The sequence below is a fragment of the Pyrus communis genome, chromosome 1, assembly GCF_963583255.1.
Source record: "Pyrus communis chromosome 1, drPyrComm1.1, whole genome shotgun sequence".
Classification (NCBI taxonomy): Eukaryota; Viridiplantae; Streptophyta; class Magnoliopsida; order Rosales; family Rosaceae; genus Pyrus; species Pyrus communis.
In genome coordinates, this window is record NC_084803.1 from 39794464 (window position 1) to 39813494 (window position 19031).

At 36.4% G+C, this 19031-nt stretch overlaps 2 protein-coding genes across 2 annotated transcripts; one reads left to right on the forward strand and one right to left on the reverse strand.

Moving 5' to 3' along the window:
- Positions 1-7142, forward strand: LOC137709516 (amino acid permease 6-like). Its single transcript, XM_068448605.1, has 7 exons — positions 1-228; positions 403-636; positions 758-851; positions 1455-1669; positions 1791-1933; positions 5087-5314; positions 6069-7142. Exons 1-7 carry the CDS (start codon positions 117-119, stop codon positions 6492-6494), a joined length of 1452 nt encoding a protein of 483 aa, XP_068304706.1. The 5' UTR covers positions 1-116; the 3' UTR covers positions 6495-7142.
- Positions 7143-7336: 194 nt separating this feature from the next.
- On the reverse strand, positions 7337-18774 carry LOC137709505 (RNA-binding KH domain-containing protein RCF3-like). The gene is made up of 8 exons (XM_068448595.1): positions 18552-18774; positions 11453-12131; positions 10691-11134; positions 10288-10542; positions 9681-10016; positions 9275-9463; positions 8216-8365; positions 7337-7991 (listed from the first exon to the last, which is right to left on the reverse strand). The coding sequence occupies exons 2-7, from the start codon at positions 12098-12100 to the stop codon at positions 8222-8224; spliced, it is 2016 nt and encodes a 671-aa protein (XP_068304696.1). The 5' UTR covers positions 12101-12131; positions 18552-18774; the 3' UTR covers positions 7337-7991; positions 8216-8221.
- Between the last annotated feature and the right edge of the window lie 257 nt (positions 18775-19031).

The window sequence follows — 19031 nt, forward strand, 5'->3', positions numbered from 1 at the left end:
CCATTTCTCTCTATAACAACCCAAATACCAAACCCTTTTGGTGCAATTTCTCTCTCAACTCCCTTGCAACCAAAACTAAGAGCTACAAATCAAGAGAGAGAGAGAGAGAGAGAGAGATGGCAGGCCAGTTTCAGAAGACTAGCATGTACATAGAGCACAACCCTGCAATAATCGAAAACGGTGACTTTCGCAAGAACGTGGACGACGATGGCCGTACCAAAAGAACCGGTATACATACATACATACATACACACACACACACACACACATATATATATATATACAGTTGTCGTCTAAGAGATTTGAACTCAGAATCTCATTCATTCAACTGTTTAATAAGAAATATATGCATGTATTCACATATATACTTACGTGACTTTGTGGTTTTGTGAAATTTTGAAGGGACATGGGTGACTGCTAGTGCACATATCATAACGGCTGTGATAGGGTCCGGGGTGTTGTCCCTGGCATGGTCAATAGCTCAGTTGGGATGGGTTGCAGGGCCTGCTATTCTCATGGCCTTCTCTTTCATCACCTTCTTCACATCCACTCTGCTCGCCGACTGTTACAGGTCTCCCGACCCTGTCAGCGGCAAAAGAAACTACACCTACATGGATGTCGTACAAGCCAATCTAGGTAATATATACATATTATCCTCTTATTTACGTAATTATTTTTATCAATTTATTAGTTTATATTATATTAATCAAAGGTCACGTAATTAATCTGGCGATTTTTGTCGGGTTTGTTTGAGCAGGAGGCAGAAAAGTGCAGCTGTGTGGATTGGCTCAGTATGGAAATCTGATTGGTGTTACTATCGGTTATACAATTACTGCATCCATCAGCATGGTGTAAGTAGCCGCAGCCGCTCGCATTAGCATCGATATTCAACAAATGACTACTACTTTTTTGACTTACTTAGTATTTATGTGACAATGATCTCTATTTCTATTTTACTTTTTCAACGACATGAATTAGATTCGCAGAATTTGTTCACCAAATCATGCGCACTAACCTATCTGTCTATGCGTTAATATATTTATATGTATATACAAATAATAAACTCGGGCTTCATAATTTGACCATAAAATGAGATAGGCAGCCAATGATATCTGTATTTTAGATTAGTTTAGTATAGAATATTATTGAAATATAATATTTGGTTGTGTGTAAGCTATTTTTAATTAGAATCTCGGTTCACTAAAGCAAAAACTAGACGATAAGACCTTTAAATGTGAAAAACACTCTTATATTTTATAACAAATAAAGAAAACAGTGAAATATTTAAGAGGTTTTAAACAAATTTTGGTACTTACGATGGTTCTATATATACCGCGCTTTCTTTAATAAAACAGAATTTATTGTAAAAAGATAAGCAAGATTGCAATAACCTTTCTTTCTTTTGTTTTCATTTTTTTTAGTGAAATTAACTTTGAGGTTTTGTAATAATGCAGGGCGGTGAAGAGGTCGAATTGTTTTCACAAGCATGGTCATCATGTCAAGTGTCACACATCAAATAACCCTTTTATGATAATCTTTGCTTGCATCCAACTCTTTCTCAGCCAAATACAAAACTTCCATAAACTCTCGTGGCTCTCAATACTTGCAGCCGTCATGTCATTTGCCTATTCATCAATAGGCCTTGGCCTCTCCATAGCAAAAGTTATAGGTAATATTTAACCCTAATTCCCTAACATATTCAAATATGTACAGATGATATATATGTTTATATATGTATATGGGTATATAAATGGATAATATAACTTGTTATTGTATGGAAAATGAATTAGGTGGACCACATGCAAGGACTACCTTAACCGGAACTACAGTCGGGATAGATGTGTCGGCCTCCGAGAAAGTTTGGAATACATTCCAAGCCATTGGAGACATTGCCTTTGCTTATGCATACTCTACCGTTCTTGTGGAAATACAGGCAAGTCACTCCTTACCTATATATCTTCACCTTATCATCGTAATATTACATATCCATACACACACAAACCTAATCTATAAACCCTACCGTATTGTGCCCACTAGAACTAGAAGTAAATCGACTTATTTTATGAAAGTTTTACTTTTATAAGAAAGGTGTTCTATTTTAATTATAAGAAACGTGACCAGTAACATTTAACGGACAAAATTTTAACTCTAACAAATATTTGTAGTGACAAGTTTATTGAGACTACTTAAGCATCACTAGATATTTGTGTAGGTCTTAAAAAACTTTTAAGTCAACAGTTACACTTAATTATACCATAAATATTACTAATTCATGTATTAGAGTGTTCTCAAAACATAATCTCAATTACCTAGCAACGTTGCTAATTGTTTAGCGGGATGCGCAAACGAACAAAACAATACGAACACGCGGCTTGCTGGGGCGTGTACGTTTGTCAGATATCAATGATTTAGGTACATACATGATACATATATCTCACATGCATGCAGCATGGCTTGTTTTGTCCTTGCCAATCGAAACAAAATATTTTGGCACCGTATTCTGTCACGTGTGCAACTTGATATGTATGCCTGGTTAAATGTCGGGGGTGACACAATTGTGCTAGTTTTTCATATATATATATATATAGACCTATAAAAAATTAAGATAGGGTCGATATATGGAGTCCAGATGTAGGTCGGATATTAAATATGCTCATTTTCAATCTTATCTTAACTTGTATCTCGATTTTATCTATAATAAGTCTTTATAATTAATGTTTTAAAAATCGAGAATTTGAGCACACAAAACTGCAATGTTTGTTTACGTATTTTTTTTAATACAAACGGATCTCACATGCATTGGTATGATCCATCTATTTTAAAGTTCGTGTTAATAAGTATGTCAATTTAGTACGTTGACATATTTCTTTTACTAGATACATATAAAATCCATCTTTTTGTAGAGAAACATGGAAGCATGGAGTGTCTGGTTTTCTGCATGGATCTTTCTTGATAATTTACTCAATAATTAAGCAAGTGGCAAATTGGATTTAGGTTTTATCCGAAGTTAGCCAGAGAAAAACGTGAATGTGGTCCGATAACTTAAAGTGATAAGGACCTAAAGCGAGAAACTGTTTTGGAATGGAAGTGGTCCGGTAACCTCTCCAATCTAACAAAATGACAATTAATAAATGTTACAAAAAATTTTGTTTTTGCATCACCAAAATGGAATATTATTTGGAAGCTTTGTGTTGTAGGTAACCATAAAGTTAAAGGAAAACTAATGAAAAAGATTTGAAAACTTTGAGTTTTAACGATAAAGACAAAATAAAGGGTAAAGTGAATAGTACCAGGTTTGACTTTTTAGTGTAAAAACGTGATATTTCGTTAAAGTGAACAATACCACGGGCTTTTCGTTAAAACTCTCTAAAGTTAAATGGTTCAAATTTTCTAGAAGATTATGTACCTTTAAATGAAAAGTACATTAGAGTCTCTTTTTCATAAATTAGAGTACTTTAAAATATCATCATATAAAAAATAAATGCTTAGGCCTTTATGCTTGATGTCCTTGTTTGTAAAATACGATATCATTTTGTAAGAAAATGAAGAGTTAAAAGTTAAAACATGTTAATTTCTTCTAATCTAATATATAGCCTGCTACATACAACTAAAGAAAAAAGATTTCTGCCAACTCATTTTCTCCTTTTTTATGCTAATTTTGTTTATTTTTTTCTTAGTCTTCAATCTAAAAATTATAAATAATTAAAAAAAAAATCACGTCTCACTAAAGCATTTTTTAATTTTGTTAGTAGAGTATGTATGTATGTATGTGTGTGTATTTATATATTATGTTTTTATTTAACTCTTTTGACCGTACAGCCCACTTTATAAAAGATTCCAAGAGGGCCATCATCAAAGGTGGTCCACAAGGGCAAAATTTGGGCCATCAAATAAGGTGGACCTTATAAAAAAATAAGAAAAAGATATAAAATTCTTTCTACTTTTCTTGTCGTCCATCCTTTTTTCTTTTTATAAAATAAGTTAGGTCGTTGTCCTCTGTCACGTCTTTCTCCTCCGAAATATGAGACGTGAAATATGAATAAATGAATCGTAATTTCATCAAATCTCTTTTAAGTTGTCTCATTATCGAACGGAACTCAGCATCCTAAAATTGGACATAAATTTTAGGGAATTTTAACAAAAGGTTTCAGGTACTGTTTGTTTTAACGAAAAATTATATTTTTACATTAAAAAGTCAATTCTGATACTATTCACTTTCCTCTTTATTTTGTCCTTATAGTTAAAACTAAAAATTTTCAAATAATTTTCATTGGTTTTTCTTAAATTCTATACCATAATAATGATTAAAGAAAAATGTGCATATCATGTCTTTATTTTGCTTTTTGTTTTGATTGTTTTTGGCATGATTGTTTGTTTCTTTGATTTTGGGTTCGGTTACATATACTACTCTGTGATACAAGTTTATACAAGATTTAACTATTGTATTTATGGACCAAGTGATGCTAGAGAGACTATCTATTTAAATTATATTTTTTAGATAGTTTTCTTAGCTTTTTCCTATATCACTCAGTGGTATGTATTATAGAAGAAAATTTGGTTTATTTGTGGCTATACCTACAATTAGTGACTTCTTAGAAAATTGCTTTTGAATTGAGTAAAAGTGCTCATGATAATTTTAACAAGAACATTTCTTATTAAGTTTGACAGAAAAAACTTTATACATTTTTGGATTGAATTTTTTAATAAAATGGTGATATATTATAATAAAAAGCAAGTAGTTTCACACCAAAAAGAGTCTAAAACAAGGGGTAGGTGATCATCGTCGAAGTGATTTGCTAGACAAGTCATTTTCTCATTACAAAAAAGGTGATGTGTATTTAAAATAATAACACAAACTATTTATCTAGTTTCTACACATTTATTTTTAATCTTATTTGTTGTTTCCGTTCAATTTACTCAATCCAATGACAAAAGATAACCTTGAAAGAGATGTGTGAAAATTATCTCCCGTATTAATTACTAGAGACACTGCTGAAAGTGAAAATTTATAGGTTGTGGAATCCAGACTTGTAAGAATAATCCTAAAAGATTACGGTTGTGGCTCATGGAATTGGCCTAATTGCAGGACACACTGAAATCACCCCCGGCAGAGAACAAGGCCATGAAGAGGGCAACTAGCATTGGCATTGCGACCACCACCCTGTTCTATGTTCTCTGCGGTTCCGTTGGTTATGCAGCTTTTGGGAATGATGCACCCGGAAACTTTCTCACCGGTTTCGGATTCTATGAACCCTTTTGGCTTGTTGATATCGCCAACATTTGCATCGCCATCCACCTAATCGGTGCTTACCAGGTAATTTAGCCCTTATTAACCATGATTAAGTTGGGTACCATCGTTCTAGTCGAGGTGGAATAATCTATCTATCTATCTAAGGTGAATCGTCGATTTAGTCTTTGAATTATCAACCGAGTAAAATTAAATCCCTAAACTATTATCTTGGTAAAATAAGTCCCAAAACTCATTAAAAACTGCTAGTTTCATCCCTACTATTATATTCAAAACTATTTTATTCAAATTTTTTGTCAACTTAAGTCACATGACTTGCATGTGACACATTTTAGAGGTAATACTATTATTTTCTTGCCTATAAATCCTTAGCATTGCATATTAATTGCAAATCTAATTTTTTGTTTATCCTCCAAAGTTATCTCTCTTACTCTTTTTTCAAAAAACTTAATTCCTTAGACTCATGAAAAACAACCATAAACCCTCTAGAGTGTATCACATGCAAGTCACGCTTCATTGACTAAAAATTGAATATAATCACTTCGAATCTTATATTAGGGATGTAACTGATAGATTTTAATTAGTTTAAGGGCTGATGTTTCCAAAACAAGAGTTTAGGGACCTAATTTTTAATCGTGTAATAATTTAGAATCTAAATTGGCACATTACTTATCTACTCATGCAACTACACATCTAAATGAAATATACCTGTATTAGAGAGATGGTACACAATACGACTGGCAGTTGCGATGGTATAAATAACAATACTCTTACTGTTTCTTATACATGACCGCGTGCATGACATGATCATCTTCTTTAGGTCTTCTGCCAGCCCATATTCGGGTTTGTGGAAAGCAAATGCGCCAAACGGTGGCCAGATAGCAAGTTCATCAACAGCGAGTACCCCATTAACATTCCGTTTTGCGGTCAATTCTGCGTCAACTCCTTCAGATTGGTGTGGAGGACTGCATATGTGGTGATGACCGCAATCCTGGCCATGTTGTTCCCGTTCTTCAACCACTTCCTGGCATTTCTCGGAGCAGCCTCGTTCTGGCCACTGACAGTCTACTTCCCGATAGAGATGTACATGGCAAGGACAAAAATCCCCAAGTTCACTTTCACCTGGACTTGGATGAAGATTCTGAGCTGGGTGTGCTTGGTGATTTCGCTTGTTGCAGCTGCTGCATCCATTCAAGGTCTGGTAACCGATGTCAAGAAATACAAGCCCTTCCACACTGAGCAATAGTAGTCCCTTTTCCCTATTTATATAACATATATATATATATATATATATATATATAGGTTTGAGTAGTGTGTGATTAATTGTTTCCAGCAAAACCCTAATAGTAATAAAGTCTGTAATTTTCAATATCTCCTAAAGTTTGAAGCTATCAAACTGGCCACGGCTGCAATGTATTTCTCAAACAAGAGAACAAGTAAATGGAAGGAACAACCAAAATAAAGGAATGTGGATTAGGGAAACAATATTTGAGAACATACAGTTTCGTAAATGGATATATCTTTAAGCTAACAAGATAGTACTATATACTATAACACACCCTCCAGTTACTCTTAATTCATTTACGAAGGCTTTTCGGTAGGGCAAGTTGGACTTCCCTTATTTCCGGTGAAGGGAACCAAACTCTTAACCTAGCCTAAACCTAATTCTGCTTCCCACTTATCCTCAGAGGTCTCACCACTATCCCCAGGGGTTTCGATACCGCTGAATTTTCACAATAGGTAAACGAAACTGAGCTAGTTTCTCTATAAATGGCAACGACAGATGAGTCAGATGGGTCAAACTTTAAACACTATGTTGTGATTTATGCTGATCATAACATAAAAATGTTTACTCTACCAGAAATAAATAAGACATTATATTTAAACAAGAATATTTAAGCAGAAAATAAAAGAAAATAATTACGCAACACCATCCACCTTATTGTCAACATGGATCCAAGGTTAAGACATCTAACAACTTGCCTCTGTAATTAATCAGATTTTCAGTATAGGCACAATGGAGGTTATAGATTCTATTTTGCATGTTACAATCTATAGTTAGAGAGAAAAAGAAGTCGAGTACGAAAGACAGCATACAAACCTGAACCTTAACTAAAACTGTTCTAATCAAGACATTCACTTCAAAAACAACGTAACCAAATGTTTGCCAAACACAAGAGTAAATATCTAAACTCATCTAAGCACCTGACAAGGACCGGATTTGTTTACTGTTCTGATATTAACATTAACGTCATTAATTGGAGTCCTACTGAAAAAGGATAGCTTAGCATGTACTAGGAAGTAATGGTAAGGCATGTTTCATTGCGCAGACGCACACAGAAATGAATGAAAGACAAAGTTGTCATGCTTTCTGAATTTTTTTTTTTTATTTCCTTTCGAGAAAAAAATAGTTTAGACTGGATTTACCTAAAATTGACATGGCAAGGTTGTCTAACATTTTATATAAAAGTTTCACATATGCTCAGATTATCGGATACACAAGACAGGTTAGAATGTGATATTAGAACTTTCTCGAAACTTACTACAACCTTATTATCCAAGCCAATCTTTTCTTCAACTTTCATGGATGCCAACAGGGATCCTCGCATAACTTGAAAAGGAGGAACGCTCTTCATGTATGGACCAACGAATTTGCATTGTTAGGTTCAGAAATCTCACGATTATTGGGACTGCAACATTATGGTTCTGCGGATCTGAATCTTCAAAGTCTTCAGCTGACAAACTGTTTTCAAATAGCAGACGTTACAAACTATATGGAGTGTTCTTTCATGCAACTTAGCGAGAGCATGAGAGACCTGACTTATAACAAAACAATAACAAAAGCATAATTTGATATTATTTTGCTACAGTGTATTTGTATATAATACCAACTTCTATATATTGTGCTATTTGTGCTATAAATATACCCAGTTATGATGACCAAATTAAGAAGAAGAAAAGCATTACCCTAAATCAAGAAGATTCGGTCTCACTCATCACAAATGCTTGAATAAGGCTCTGCGCAGCGTGCGTTTGTTCAGGTGTTCCGGATATTATAATAACAGTTTCAACTGCTCCAGGCTTGGGCTCGGTAATGGTAACTTTTGCTTCAGAAATCTGGAACAGTGTTGGTCATATTAGAAGTGTAAATGCTATGAAACAAAGCATGTTCTTACTAAATGAAACTGTAGAATCATAAATAATTAAATATATGTATATATACGCTTCCAAATTCCAATAAAATTGTAAGTTGAACTTTATCATGCAATGAAAACCAAGCACACAGTAAGCAAAGGACAGGCCAATCGAATTTGAGGTTTTTTTTACAAAAATAATAACGATAATTGGCATATTGCGAACAGCTCAATTTATTTCCAAGCACAAGGCAAGGCAAGGCCTGTTGCATATAACACCAAGCATAGTGAGATCCACTTAATGTAGCGTACAAATTTAAACTCGATTATGCAAACAACTGAAGAATATTGAAATCCTAGACTACCCTCTTCTGTCCTCTCTCACGGCCCTCTTTCTTTCTTAGTTTCACCTCCCTTCTTTCTCCATATTTCTATCTATCTATGCCACTTTGGTTTTAGTTCAACTGGTGTATCCTGACAATTAATTTATTTGCGTTGATTCTAGACATAAGTAGACTATGTCTGAAGCGACGAACATAGATTCTCTAATTAACATTGTGCAAAAGCAATAGAAAAAAATTGGTGACCTAATTTTGTGGAATTAGGAGTAATGAGGAAGGGCGATTATAAGCAAGCAAACGTCAATCAGGTGCGAGCAGTTTTTCTGAGCAGATGTACACTACCCCATATACTTACAGGGTTCTCAGTCATTAATTAAATTTTATAACTAAAAGGGGGGTTCTCAGTCATTAATTAAATTTTATAACTAAAAGGGAAGCAAGGTCATGTATTTCATTCCATTTCCAAATATCCTCACGGCCATCTATTTAATAATATGTTATTAATCCTTGTTTTCTTCCTTTACGCCAACAAGGTCAGATCAAGAATGTACCTGACGTATTTGCTTCAAGCATTCACCATCTTCCCCATTTATAATAGGAACAAGGGAACTAGGCACGACAACTTCAACAGTGGTGTTGGTAACTATTGCTGGTTGGCTTCCTCCAAACCCCGGAATTCTTCTTTGAGGAGCACCTGGAAAGTTTGGCAAGCCTAGTGGACCACCACCTTCATGAAGTCCCTGTGGATAAGTTTGGGATACAAACGTAAATCAGCAACTTACAGTGCAGATCAATTTCCACCCTTATAATTATCTCAAGATGAAACAAGCATATGATGAAAAAGTTTGAAGCACCTGACTGAAAAAATCAACAAAAGTTGAAAAAGATGTATGTGGAGAAATACAGAAACCATCTAAAGCAGAACTATAAGTAAAAGTGTCTATAACAACTAAATACCTGAGGGCCCCAAGGTCTTCTCTCGGATAAATGTGGGCGGGCACCTAACCTATGAATATTGTGCACAAAGGGAGCACGATTGTCGTGAGGATGAAAACTACCATGAGGGGGCAGGCCACCAACAGCATCAAACTTGTGCAACGATGGGCCTAAATTAGAATGCATTCCTGGAGGTGAGAAGTCCCTCCTCAGATATGATTGAAATGGAGGTTGATCCAAAAATGCAGGATTTTGATGATAATGTATAGAAGGAAATGCATCACGAAAAAGGTGATGCTGCAACCTAGTGGTAATCTGCAGAAGAGCATCTTTAACGGCCTCAAATTCTCCATTTATCTGTAATAAGAGGAACCATTTAGCAGCAACCACAGCTGATTAAAAAAAAAAGGCCGAGTTTGTTAAATATGATAAAACACGGAACACTTGCGTGCAAACAAAGACAGCATTTCTGGACTATTAATATCAACAACATGCACAAATCCACATAAAGTTTACAGCAACTAAACTGAGAAGCAAAAGCAGCCACTTCACATAATGATACCCAAGATAGAGATATGGCCAACCTTTTCAGACTCAAAGAACCACGCATGCACTAAGGAAAACACACCTGAACAACTTCTTCATCAACTGAAGCCCATCTCAGAATTTGATCCTTCCCCATTATACGGATATGGGCCCTAGATAACTTTCTCATCTCCGCAATAATGGTACCACCCTTTCCAAGGAGACAACCTACTTGATTAGAGGAAACAAGAAGCCTCGCCATCATGGATTGTTCCTTGCTATTAGGTACAGCCCTGAATATCCTACTTTGCACACGAATAACGGCATCTTGGACTGGTGATATCCTATCATCTGGATGCTGCAATAGTAAATTGTATGTCAAACAGCTTAGATTGTGTCCGTGTGCATGCTTGTGTGTGCCTCTATTTGTCAATGTGTGTGTATCGTTTTTCTCTTGTGTGCGCCAAAAACATGTGTCCAATAAGAAGAAAAAGCCAAAACCATACCACAGGACCAGATATAACAATAAGACGGTCGTCTGAGTCAGGAACACCTTCCATAACCCTGATTTCGCAGCCTGTCTCTTGCTTAAGTGTCTTTATTATGGTTCCTCCCTTGCCAATTACACCGCCTACTCTCTCTTCAGGGCACAATAAGCGGAAAGTTAGGACTTCCTGAGAAGGCTTCATCCTACCAGGGATGCCACTTCCATGTAATTTAGGGTTTACTGGATGAGCAGCAAAATCTCCAGGCTGATAAATATCAGGAGCCCCTTCGGAGTGGTTAGGTGGTGGATGTATTTCGGGTCTTAGAAGAGGTTGACCGAATGAATTAGATGATGTCCCAGTGGTGTTGGCAAGGGAAGCGTCACTATCATGAGGCAGATTATCCAAAAGCTGCCGGGAAACATATTCAATAGCTTTCCCAACTGCATCAATGTTCCCCGAAATCTGCAGCAGAATTATCAAAATAGGATGTCCAAATAGAAATTTTTGCATCAGAATCATCAACATATAAACGTAAACCAAATTCTACTGTACTGTGCAAATTTCCAATGCTCAAAGATTACATATAATGCGTAAATATTACATCCGCAATATTTCATTGCATGAGCATTTTGACAACCCTGCTGATTAAATAAAATCTGAGTGACGGAAAATGTTAAAGTAGGCACAACTCACTTATTCATATCTTGACTAAAATAAAATTAGGTACTCTGCAGCAATGCTTGATAGTATTACATAATATACAGTGATATTTGAAGTTACCTGAACTAGTTCATCGCAAACTGCCGCACATGATGGAAGTTTATCTGTGGGAAGGATCCGGATTTGTGCCCCACTTTCAGATGACATTTGTTTGATAACACTACCACCCTTTCCCAAGAGGCATCCCACTTGAGATGAAAGGACTAGTAATCTGCAAACAAATGTCAAAGACTTATTACTTTCTTCATCCGCTCCATCGCTCTCTGTTTCCCCTTCAACTATTCTCTCAAAAACAAGTTTCAGAGCCCTCTGCAAAGATGGAGATACATCATGCTTTTCTCTTGGCTCCCCAGTACCATCATGCTTTTCATCCACATTTGCCTCTTCAACGCTATCCTCCTTTCTATGCTCGCTACCAACATCATTCTCTCCATCAGAACCCACAACAATAACCCTTTCATCACATCCCGGGACAGCTTCCTCAATTCTGACCCTTACAAAAGTTTCTTGAAAAATCTGTGATATGACAGAGCCACCTTCCCCAGTGACATTATCAACTTTGGACGCAGGGCACAGTACCCTGAAAGCAACATTGCCAGGGGAGAGTTCAGAAGCTTGATTTTCAGACTTCTGCAACTTCCCTTTCCCATTAGTCTCTGCAAGGCTCTCCTCATGTGGTCTCTTCGACGGCATCAATGGAGCCGACATTTCCACCCAAAATTATAGCAGACCAACAGCCCTTTGCATATAACACAAAAACAATAAAACATAAGAAAATCTAAACTTCGGATCCTCCCAAAAACATTCTCAAAATGTCTTCCACTGAAACATTGTATTTAAACAAACAGTGCTCTAAAAACACAGTAAACGTTACACTAACATATCCAGGTTCGAATCCCCCTCCTCGTAGTTTAGATTAGAATCGAATATCGCTTGAATAAAAATTGCCAAAATAGAGTTAATTTCTTGATCTATTCATCTCCCAATCGGAGGATTTATATAGGAATACAAGCAATGATGATCAGGTATGAAACCAGTACAAGAAGTCATAAAAAACTGCTATGAAACTACTATATTAATTACAATGGATTTCACCTAATTCTTTAGCCAACAATGGCTGCTTCTTTAGTCAATAATGGCTGGATAAGTCTACAATGGCTGGCTGCTTCAGTTAACACTCCCCCTCAAGTTGGTGCATAAATATCTCGAATGCCCAACTTGCTGAGTGAAAGATGGAAAATCCTACTTGACACTGCCTTTGTTAAAATATCTGCTAGCTGGTCATCACTCTTCACATAAGGCAAGTTAATGGTACCATCAACCAACCTTTCCTTAATAAAGTGCCTATCCACTTCAACATGTTTAGTACGATCATGTTGAACTGGATTATGAGCAATGCTGATGGCGGCTTTGTTATCACAATAAAGATTTGATGGCTTTGTAGAATTGAAACCCAATTCTCTCAACAAAATCTTGAGCTATAACAATTCTTGCACGCCATGTGCCATACCTCTAAATTCAGCTTCAGCACTGGATCTAGCCACTACATGTTGCTTCTTACTGCGCCAAGTAACTAGATTTCCTCCAACAAATGTAAAGTATCCAGAAGTCGATCTGCGATCAGTTACTGACCCAGCCCAATCTGCATCAGTGTATCCTTCAACTTCTTGATGTCCATGATTGGAAAACATCAAGCCTTTTCCAGGAGCAGACTTCAAATACCTGAGAATGCGTTGTACAGCATCCATGTGGGCTTCACTTGGCCTATGCATAAATTGACTCACCACACTTACAGCATAGGCTATGTCAGGTCGTGTATGAGACAAATAAATCAACCTCCCAACTAATCTTTGGTATCTTTCCTTGTTAGCCGAAACTTGATCAGGATAGTCTCCTAATCTATGGTTTTGCTCAATTGGTGTGTCTGCAGGTTTACAAGCTAACATCCCAGTCTCAGTTAATAAGTCTATAACATATTTCTTTTGAGAAAGAAAAATGCCATGCTTTGATCTTGCAACTTCAATACCCAAGAAATATTTCAAAGTACCCAAGTCCTTCATTTCAAATTCCTTGGCTAGATACATTTGAAGTTTTTGAATTCCCTCGACGTCATTACCTGTAACCACCATATCATCCACATAAACAATTAAGGCTGTAAGTTTACCTTTATCATGCTTAAGAAATAAGGTATGGTCAGCCTGAGTTTGCTTGAACCCATAACTTCTCATGGATTGAGCGAACCTGCCAAACCATGCCCTTGGTGATTGCTTCAATCCATACAAGGACTTTCTCAACCTGCATACTTTGCCAATATCACAAGTGGTAGTGAATCCAGGAGGAAGATCCATGTATACCTCTTCATCCAAGTCTCCATGTAGAAATGCGTTTTTCACATCAAACTGTCGTAGAGGCCACCCCAGATTTGCTGCCAATGACATAAGAACCCTAATAGTGTTGATCTTTGCTACCGGCGCAAATGTCTCTTGATAATCAATGCCATAGGTTTGAGTATAACCTTTGGCTACCAATCTGGCCTTGTATCTCTCCACTGAACCATCAGCTTTATGCTTTACTGTGAACACCTATCTACACCCAACAGGTTTCTTGCCTTCAGGAAGTTTAACCAGTTCCTAAGTGGAGTTTTTTCGAAGAGCTTCCATCTCTTCAATCATAGCTTTTTTCCATTTTGGATTTTTAAGAGCATCCTGTAACTTATTAGGAATTGAGACTGATGACAATTGGTTTGCAAAAGCTATATAAGAGTCTGACAAGCAATGAGATGAAACAAAATTAGATATAGGATATTGAATACCCTTTGTAGAAGAATAACCATAACGAACAGGGGGTATCCCTCGATTTTCTCGAATAGGATAACGAGAACCAGACTCATGATGTGGTTCATTTGGATCAGCACTTAATGAAATCTCATGATTGGACTCATCAAATATAGTAGGCTGAAGAGAAGGAGAATGAGTGGTTACCTCAGGATAATTCGTATGAGTAGCAGCTGATTGGTCAGAGAGTTGGTCAATGAGGGGATCTATATGTGGGTGGTCTATCTCATCAGCCACTTTTTCTTTTTCTTTTCCTTTATCTCCCCTTTTTCTTGTCCTCTCATATACCTTCAATATTTTTCCACTCTTTGCCTCATCATTAGGCAAATTTGGACCATCACCGGCATCAGACAAGTGTTCATCCGAAAAATGCATACCACCAATGTCAAGTGGCCACTGCTCTTCCTCCTTACTCCCCATCTCCCCCTGAAGAGAAGTGACCGAATCTCCCTCTGAAAAATAAGCCTCTTGTTCCTAAAAGGTAACATCCATAGAGACAAAAATTTTCCCATTGGGAGGATAGTAACATCGATACCCTTTCTGAGTTGCAGAATAGCCAATAAACATACATTTGATGGCTCGAGGATTCAACTTATCACGATTTTGCATGTGGACATGAACATAGCAGACACAACCAAACACTTTTGGAGGAATATGAAGGAGTGAAGGAAGAGAATGATACTGGGAAAGGGTTTGGATAGGTGTTTGAAATTGGAGAACACGTGATGGCATGCGATTGATAAGAAAAACAGTTGTGTGAATGGCATCACCCCAAAAACGTTTAGGAACATGCATAGCAAAACATAAAGATCTAGCCACATCCAAGAGGTGACGATTTTTACGTTCTGCTATACCGTTCTGTTGAGGAGTATGTGGACAAGATGTTTGATGAATGATACCTTCTTGTTGAAAAAATGTTCCAAGTCCATAATTCAAATACTCTTTCCCATTGTCAGATCGAACAACTTGAATTTTAGCATTAAATTGGGTTTGAATCATTTGATGAAATATTGGAAAAACAGACATAACCTCACTCTTAGTTTTTAGTAAGTATACCCAAGAAACTCGAGTGCAGTCATCAATGAAAGAGACAAAGTATTTAGCACCAGTATGAGTAGGAATATGAAATGGTCCCCAAACATCAGAATGAATAAGAGAGAAAGGAACATCATTTTTATTGGAGCTTAAAGGAAATGAGACACGATGATTTTTAGAAAAGATGCAAGTTTCACAATGGAAATTAGAAACCTTGACTTTAGAAAATAAGGAAGGGAATAGATGTTGCAGGTACTGAAAGGAAGGATGTCCCAATCTTTTGTGCCATAACCAAATTTTTTCAGAAGCTTCAAATTGTTTAGCTTCCACTTGACAACTGTAACTTGTCTTCTCACAATCTGGTGGTAAGTCCAAGTAGTATAGACCTCCCCTCTCTCTACCATGACCAATCAACGCTTTCGTTCGAATATCCTGAAACCAACAATGAGTAGGAGAAAAGATGGCAAGACAGTTTAGTTGATTTGTGAGTTTACCAATAGAAAGCAAATTGTGAGAAAGATTAGGAACATGTAAAACAGATGAGAGAGATAGGCATGGTGTTAATGATATGGAGCCTGCTCCAAGCACTGGAGTGGAAATACCATTAGCAACTTTAACGGTATTTAAAGGTGGAGTAGTGTGAGAAGCAAACCATGAAGAGTTATTGGTCATATGGTCAGAAGCCCCCGAATCAATGATCCAAGGTTTATTTGGAGCACCAAATGTGGTGTTCAAAGCAAAACCAAAGTTACCTGCGTCGACTAAGGAAGTGGAAGCAGTAGTAGGAGAAACTGAGTGAGCATATTGATCTACTCGAGGCACGGAAGGCGTTGGTGTAGACAGGTGTGCTTGTGATCCAACAATGCTTTTCTTTTGATTTTCCTTCTTTTGAACCCACCAATCAGGATATCCATGCAACTTAAAACAAGTGTCTCTAGTATGCTTATCCTTGTCACAATAAGTACACTTCCTTGTATCAGTAACTTTAGATCCACCTGATCGAGAATTCAAGACTCCACGGGGAAATCGAGACGGAGCAACTACCATGGCTGATCCTTCCACTTGTGGGCCAACCAACATAATGGTTTGCCTACTTGCTTCAGCATTCACAAGAGCATAAGCAGCACGAACAGATGGCAAAGGTGTTTGAGTCAAAACTTGACTGCGAACATGATCTAAATGAGGATCAAGGCCAGCCAGAAAATCATACAATCTTTCTTCTGAAATTTCTGTCTCTCGAGCAGCAACATCATCAGCACATTTCAATTTTCCAGGACGTAAGAAATCTATTTCTTGCCATGTTTGCTGGAGTTTACCATAATATGCAGATAAAGGCTCACCATTCTGGCGAGTCGCCAGTGCTTGATGGCGAAGTTCATATAATTTTGATGCATCTTTTTCAATTGAGTAAGTTTGGGTAACAACATCCCAAACATCTTTTGCAGTAGAGAGTCGGAGAAAAATGGCCCGCAAATCTCTAGTTATGGAGTTGAGAAGCCAAGATTGAACCATGGCATTCTCTTCCTCCCATATAGCATACGATGCATCGGCTTCTGCTGGTGCCTTCTTTTTTCCACTGACATAAGACCATTTGCCTCTGCCAGTGATGTAGATGCGGACACTTTGGGACCACGAGGAATAGTTGGACCCATCCAACTTGTCTGGGGTGATATGCAGAGACATATCATTTTGTGTAACAGCAGCTGAAACAGTGGTCTTGGAGTCACCCATTACTACTGCAACAAATTCTCTTTATTGAAACAATAGAGTCTCACTGAGAGGGATGCAGGAACAAAATGCAAGGAGGAAGAGGCAATGGCACGGGTTTGTTGGGTGATTCCAACGGGTATGGTTTATAGGGTATGGGGTAGTATTTAGGTAGAGATGCAGCGGAATATATATGGTTAACAAGCTCAATATGGGTAGTGATGTTGGCAGATATGGCCAAAGAGAGATTGGATTCGTATGAAAGTAGAAGGCCTGCTATTCTGCAGGTCTTATGGGGTAGATGGCAGTAGTGCCAGTAGGTTAATCAGAATAGAAACTCCTTTTGGATCAGAATGGCTCTGATACCATGCCAAAATAGAGTTAATTTCTTGATCTATTCATCTCCCAATCGGAGGATTTATATAGGAATACAAGCAATGATGATCAGGTATGAAACCAGTACAAGAAGTCATAAAAAACTGCTATGAAACTACTATATTAATTACAATGGATTTCACCTAATTCTTTAGCCAACAATGGCTGCTTCTTTAGTCAATAATGGCTGGATAAGTCTACAATGGCTGGCTGCTTCAGTTAACAAAAATAAACAAAAAAATCCTTGTCCCAGTCATTACTATGTTTGGACAAAGGAAATAAATTTGAAATTTAGGTAAAAATCAGAATTTATAAATTGACATGCACTAATTCTCTTGTTTTGATTCACAACCATAGAAATTTAGAATTTTCGCATGGAAAAAAACTTGGGATTTGGGAGCTCCAATTCCCAAGTTTAAATTCCATGTACATACGTGTCATTTCCCAATTTCTGTGATTTACACTATATTTGGATGAAGAAATTTAAGATTACTAAGCAATTTCAAAATGACGGAAATTAAAATGATGATATTTTATTTTCTGGAATTTGTAAATTTTTTTGTTTGGTTAACCTAAAAGAACAATAAAATTGAATACGGAATTTATGATTTTTAAACTCTCAATCATAGAAATTAGAAAATGATACCTATTTGTATGAAATTTGAACTTGGGAATTGAAAGTTCCAAATTCCAAGTTTTTTTTCCACTTAGAAATTCTAAATTTCTATGTTTATGAATCCAAACAAAGGAATTGTTGTATGTCAATTTATAAATTCAGGCTTTTACTAAAATTCCAAGTTTATTTTTCTCATTCAAAGAGTTTAAAAATAACAAATTCCGTATTCAATTCCACTGTTATTTTAGGTTTACCAAGCAAGAAAATTCACAAATTCTAGAAAATAAAATCTTGTCATTTCAATTTTCATCATTTTAAAATTCCTTAATAATTTTAAAATTTTTTCATCTAAATATAGTTTTAGTCTTTTACCAACAATGATACAAAAGCCAGCAGACATAATATAACCCCTAATATTTTTTGATTGGCAGCCAGGAAACTGGAGGTACAACGAAAGTTCCCTCATCTGCCCCAAATTGCAAAACACTAGAGTTCAGCCCCCAAATTGCCGAAAAAAAAAAAAAAATTGTGTCTTGGGAAAATGAAATGAAGAGACAGAACATGAGAGACTGATTGACAAAGGTAGACTCACCGGTTGTGGTGGATTCGGAAGAAGCAGGGGTTTCAGTTTGGTCGGAAGACAGAATTTGTTCAACTCCTGGACATTGATTTTGCTTCCTTCTTCCGATGAACGAATGTTTTGGTTTTGGGAAGCCAAAAGCATGAAATCCCTAGTAAAAGTGAACCGGGTCTGGTTAAGCGAGAAAGCCTCGATCCATTAATAAAAAAAAAGGAAGAAAATAAATACTTCGATCTAAAGAGAAGATCTTGGTTCCATAAGATTAATGAGTTTTCATCAAAACATTCTAATCACATAACTTTGTGTTTATTACAGTAGAAATCGTTTGCATTATAAAATATTTTGTTTATAATCAATTAAAATTAATATCGTTTAATCGATCAATTATCGTAGATAAATTAGATGGTTTGTAATGTAATATGCTTTTATATAGTTTGATAACTAAATAATATTATTTTTGTAAAAAATATCATTATAGAATGATTTATAATA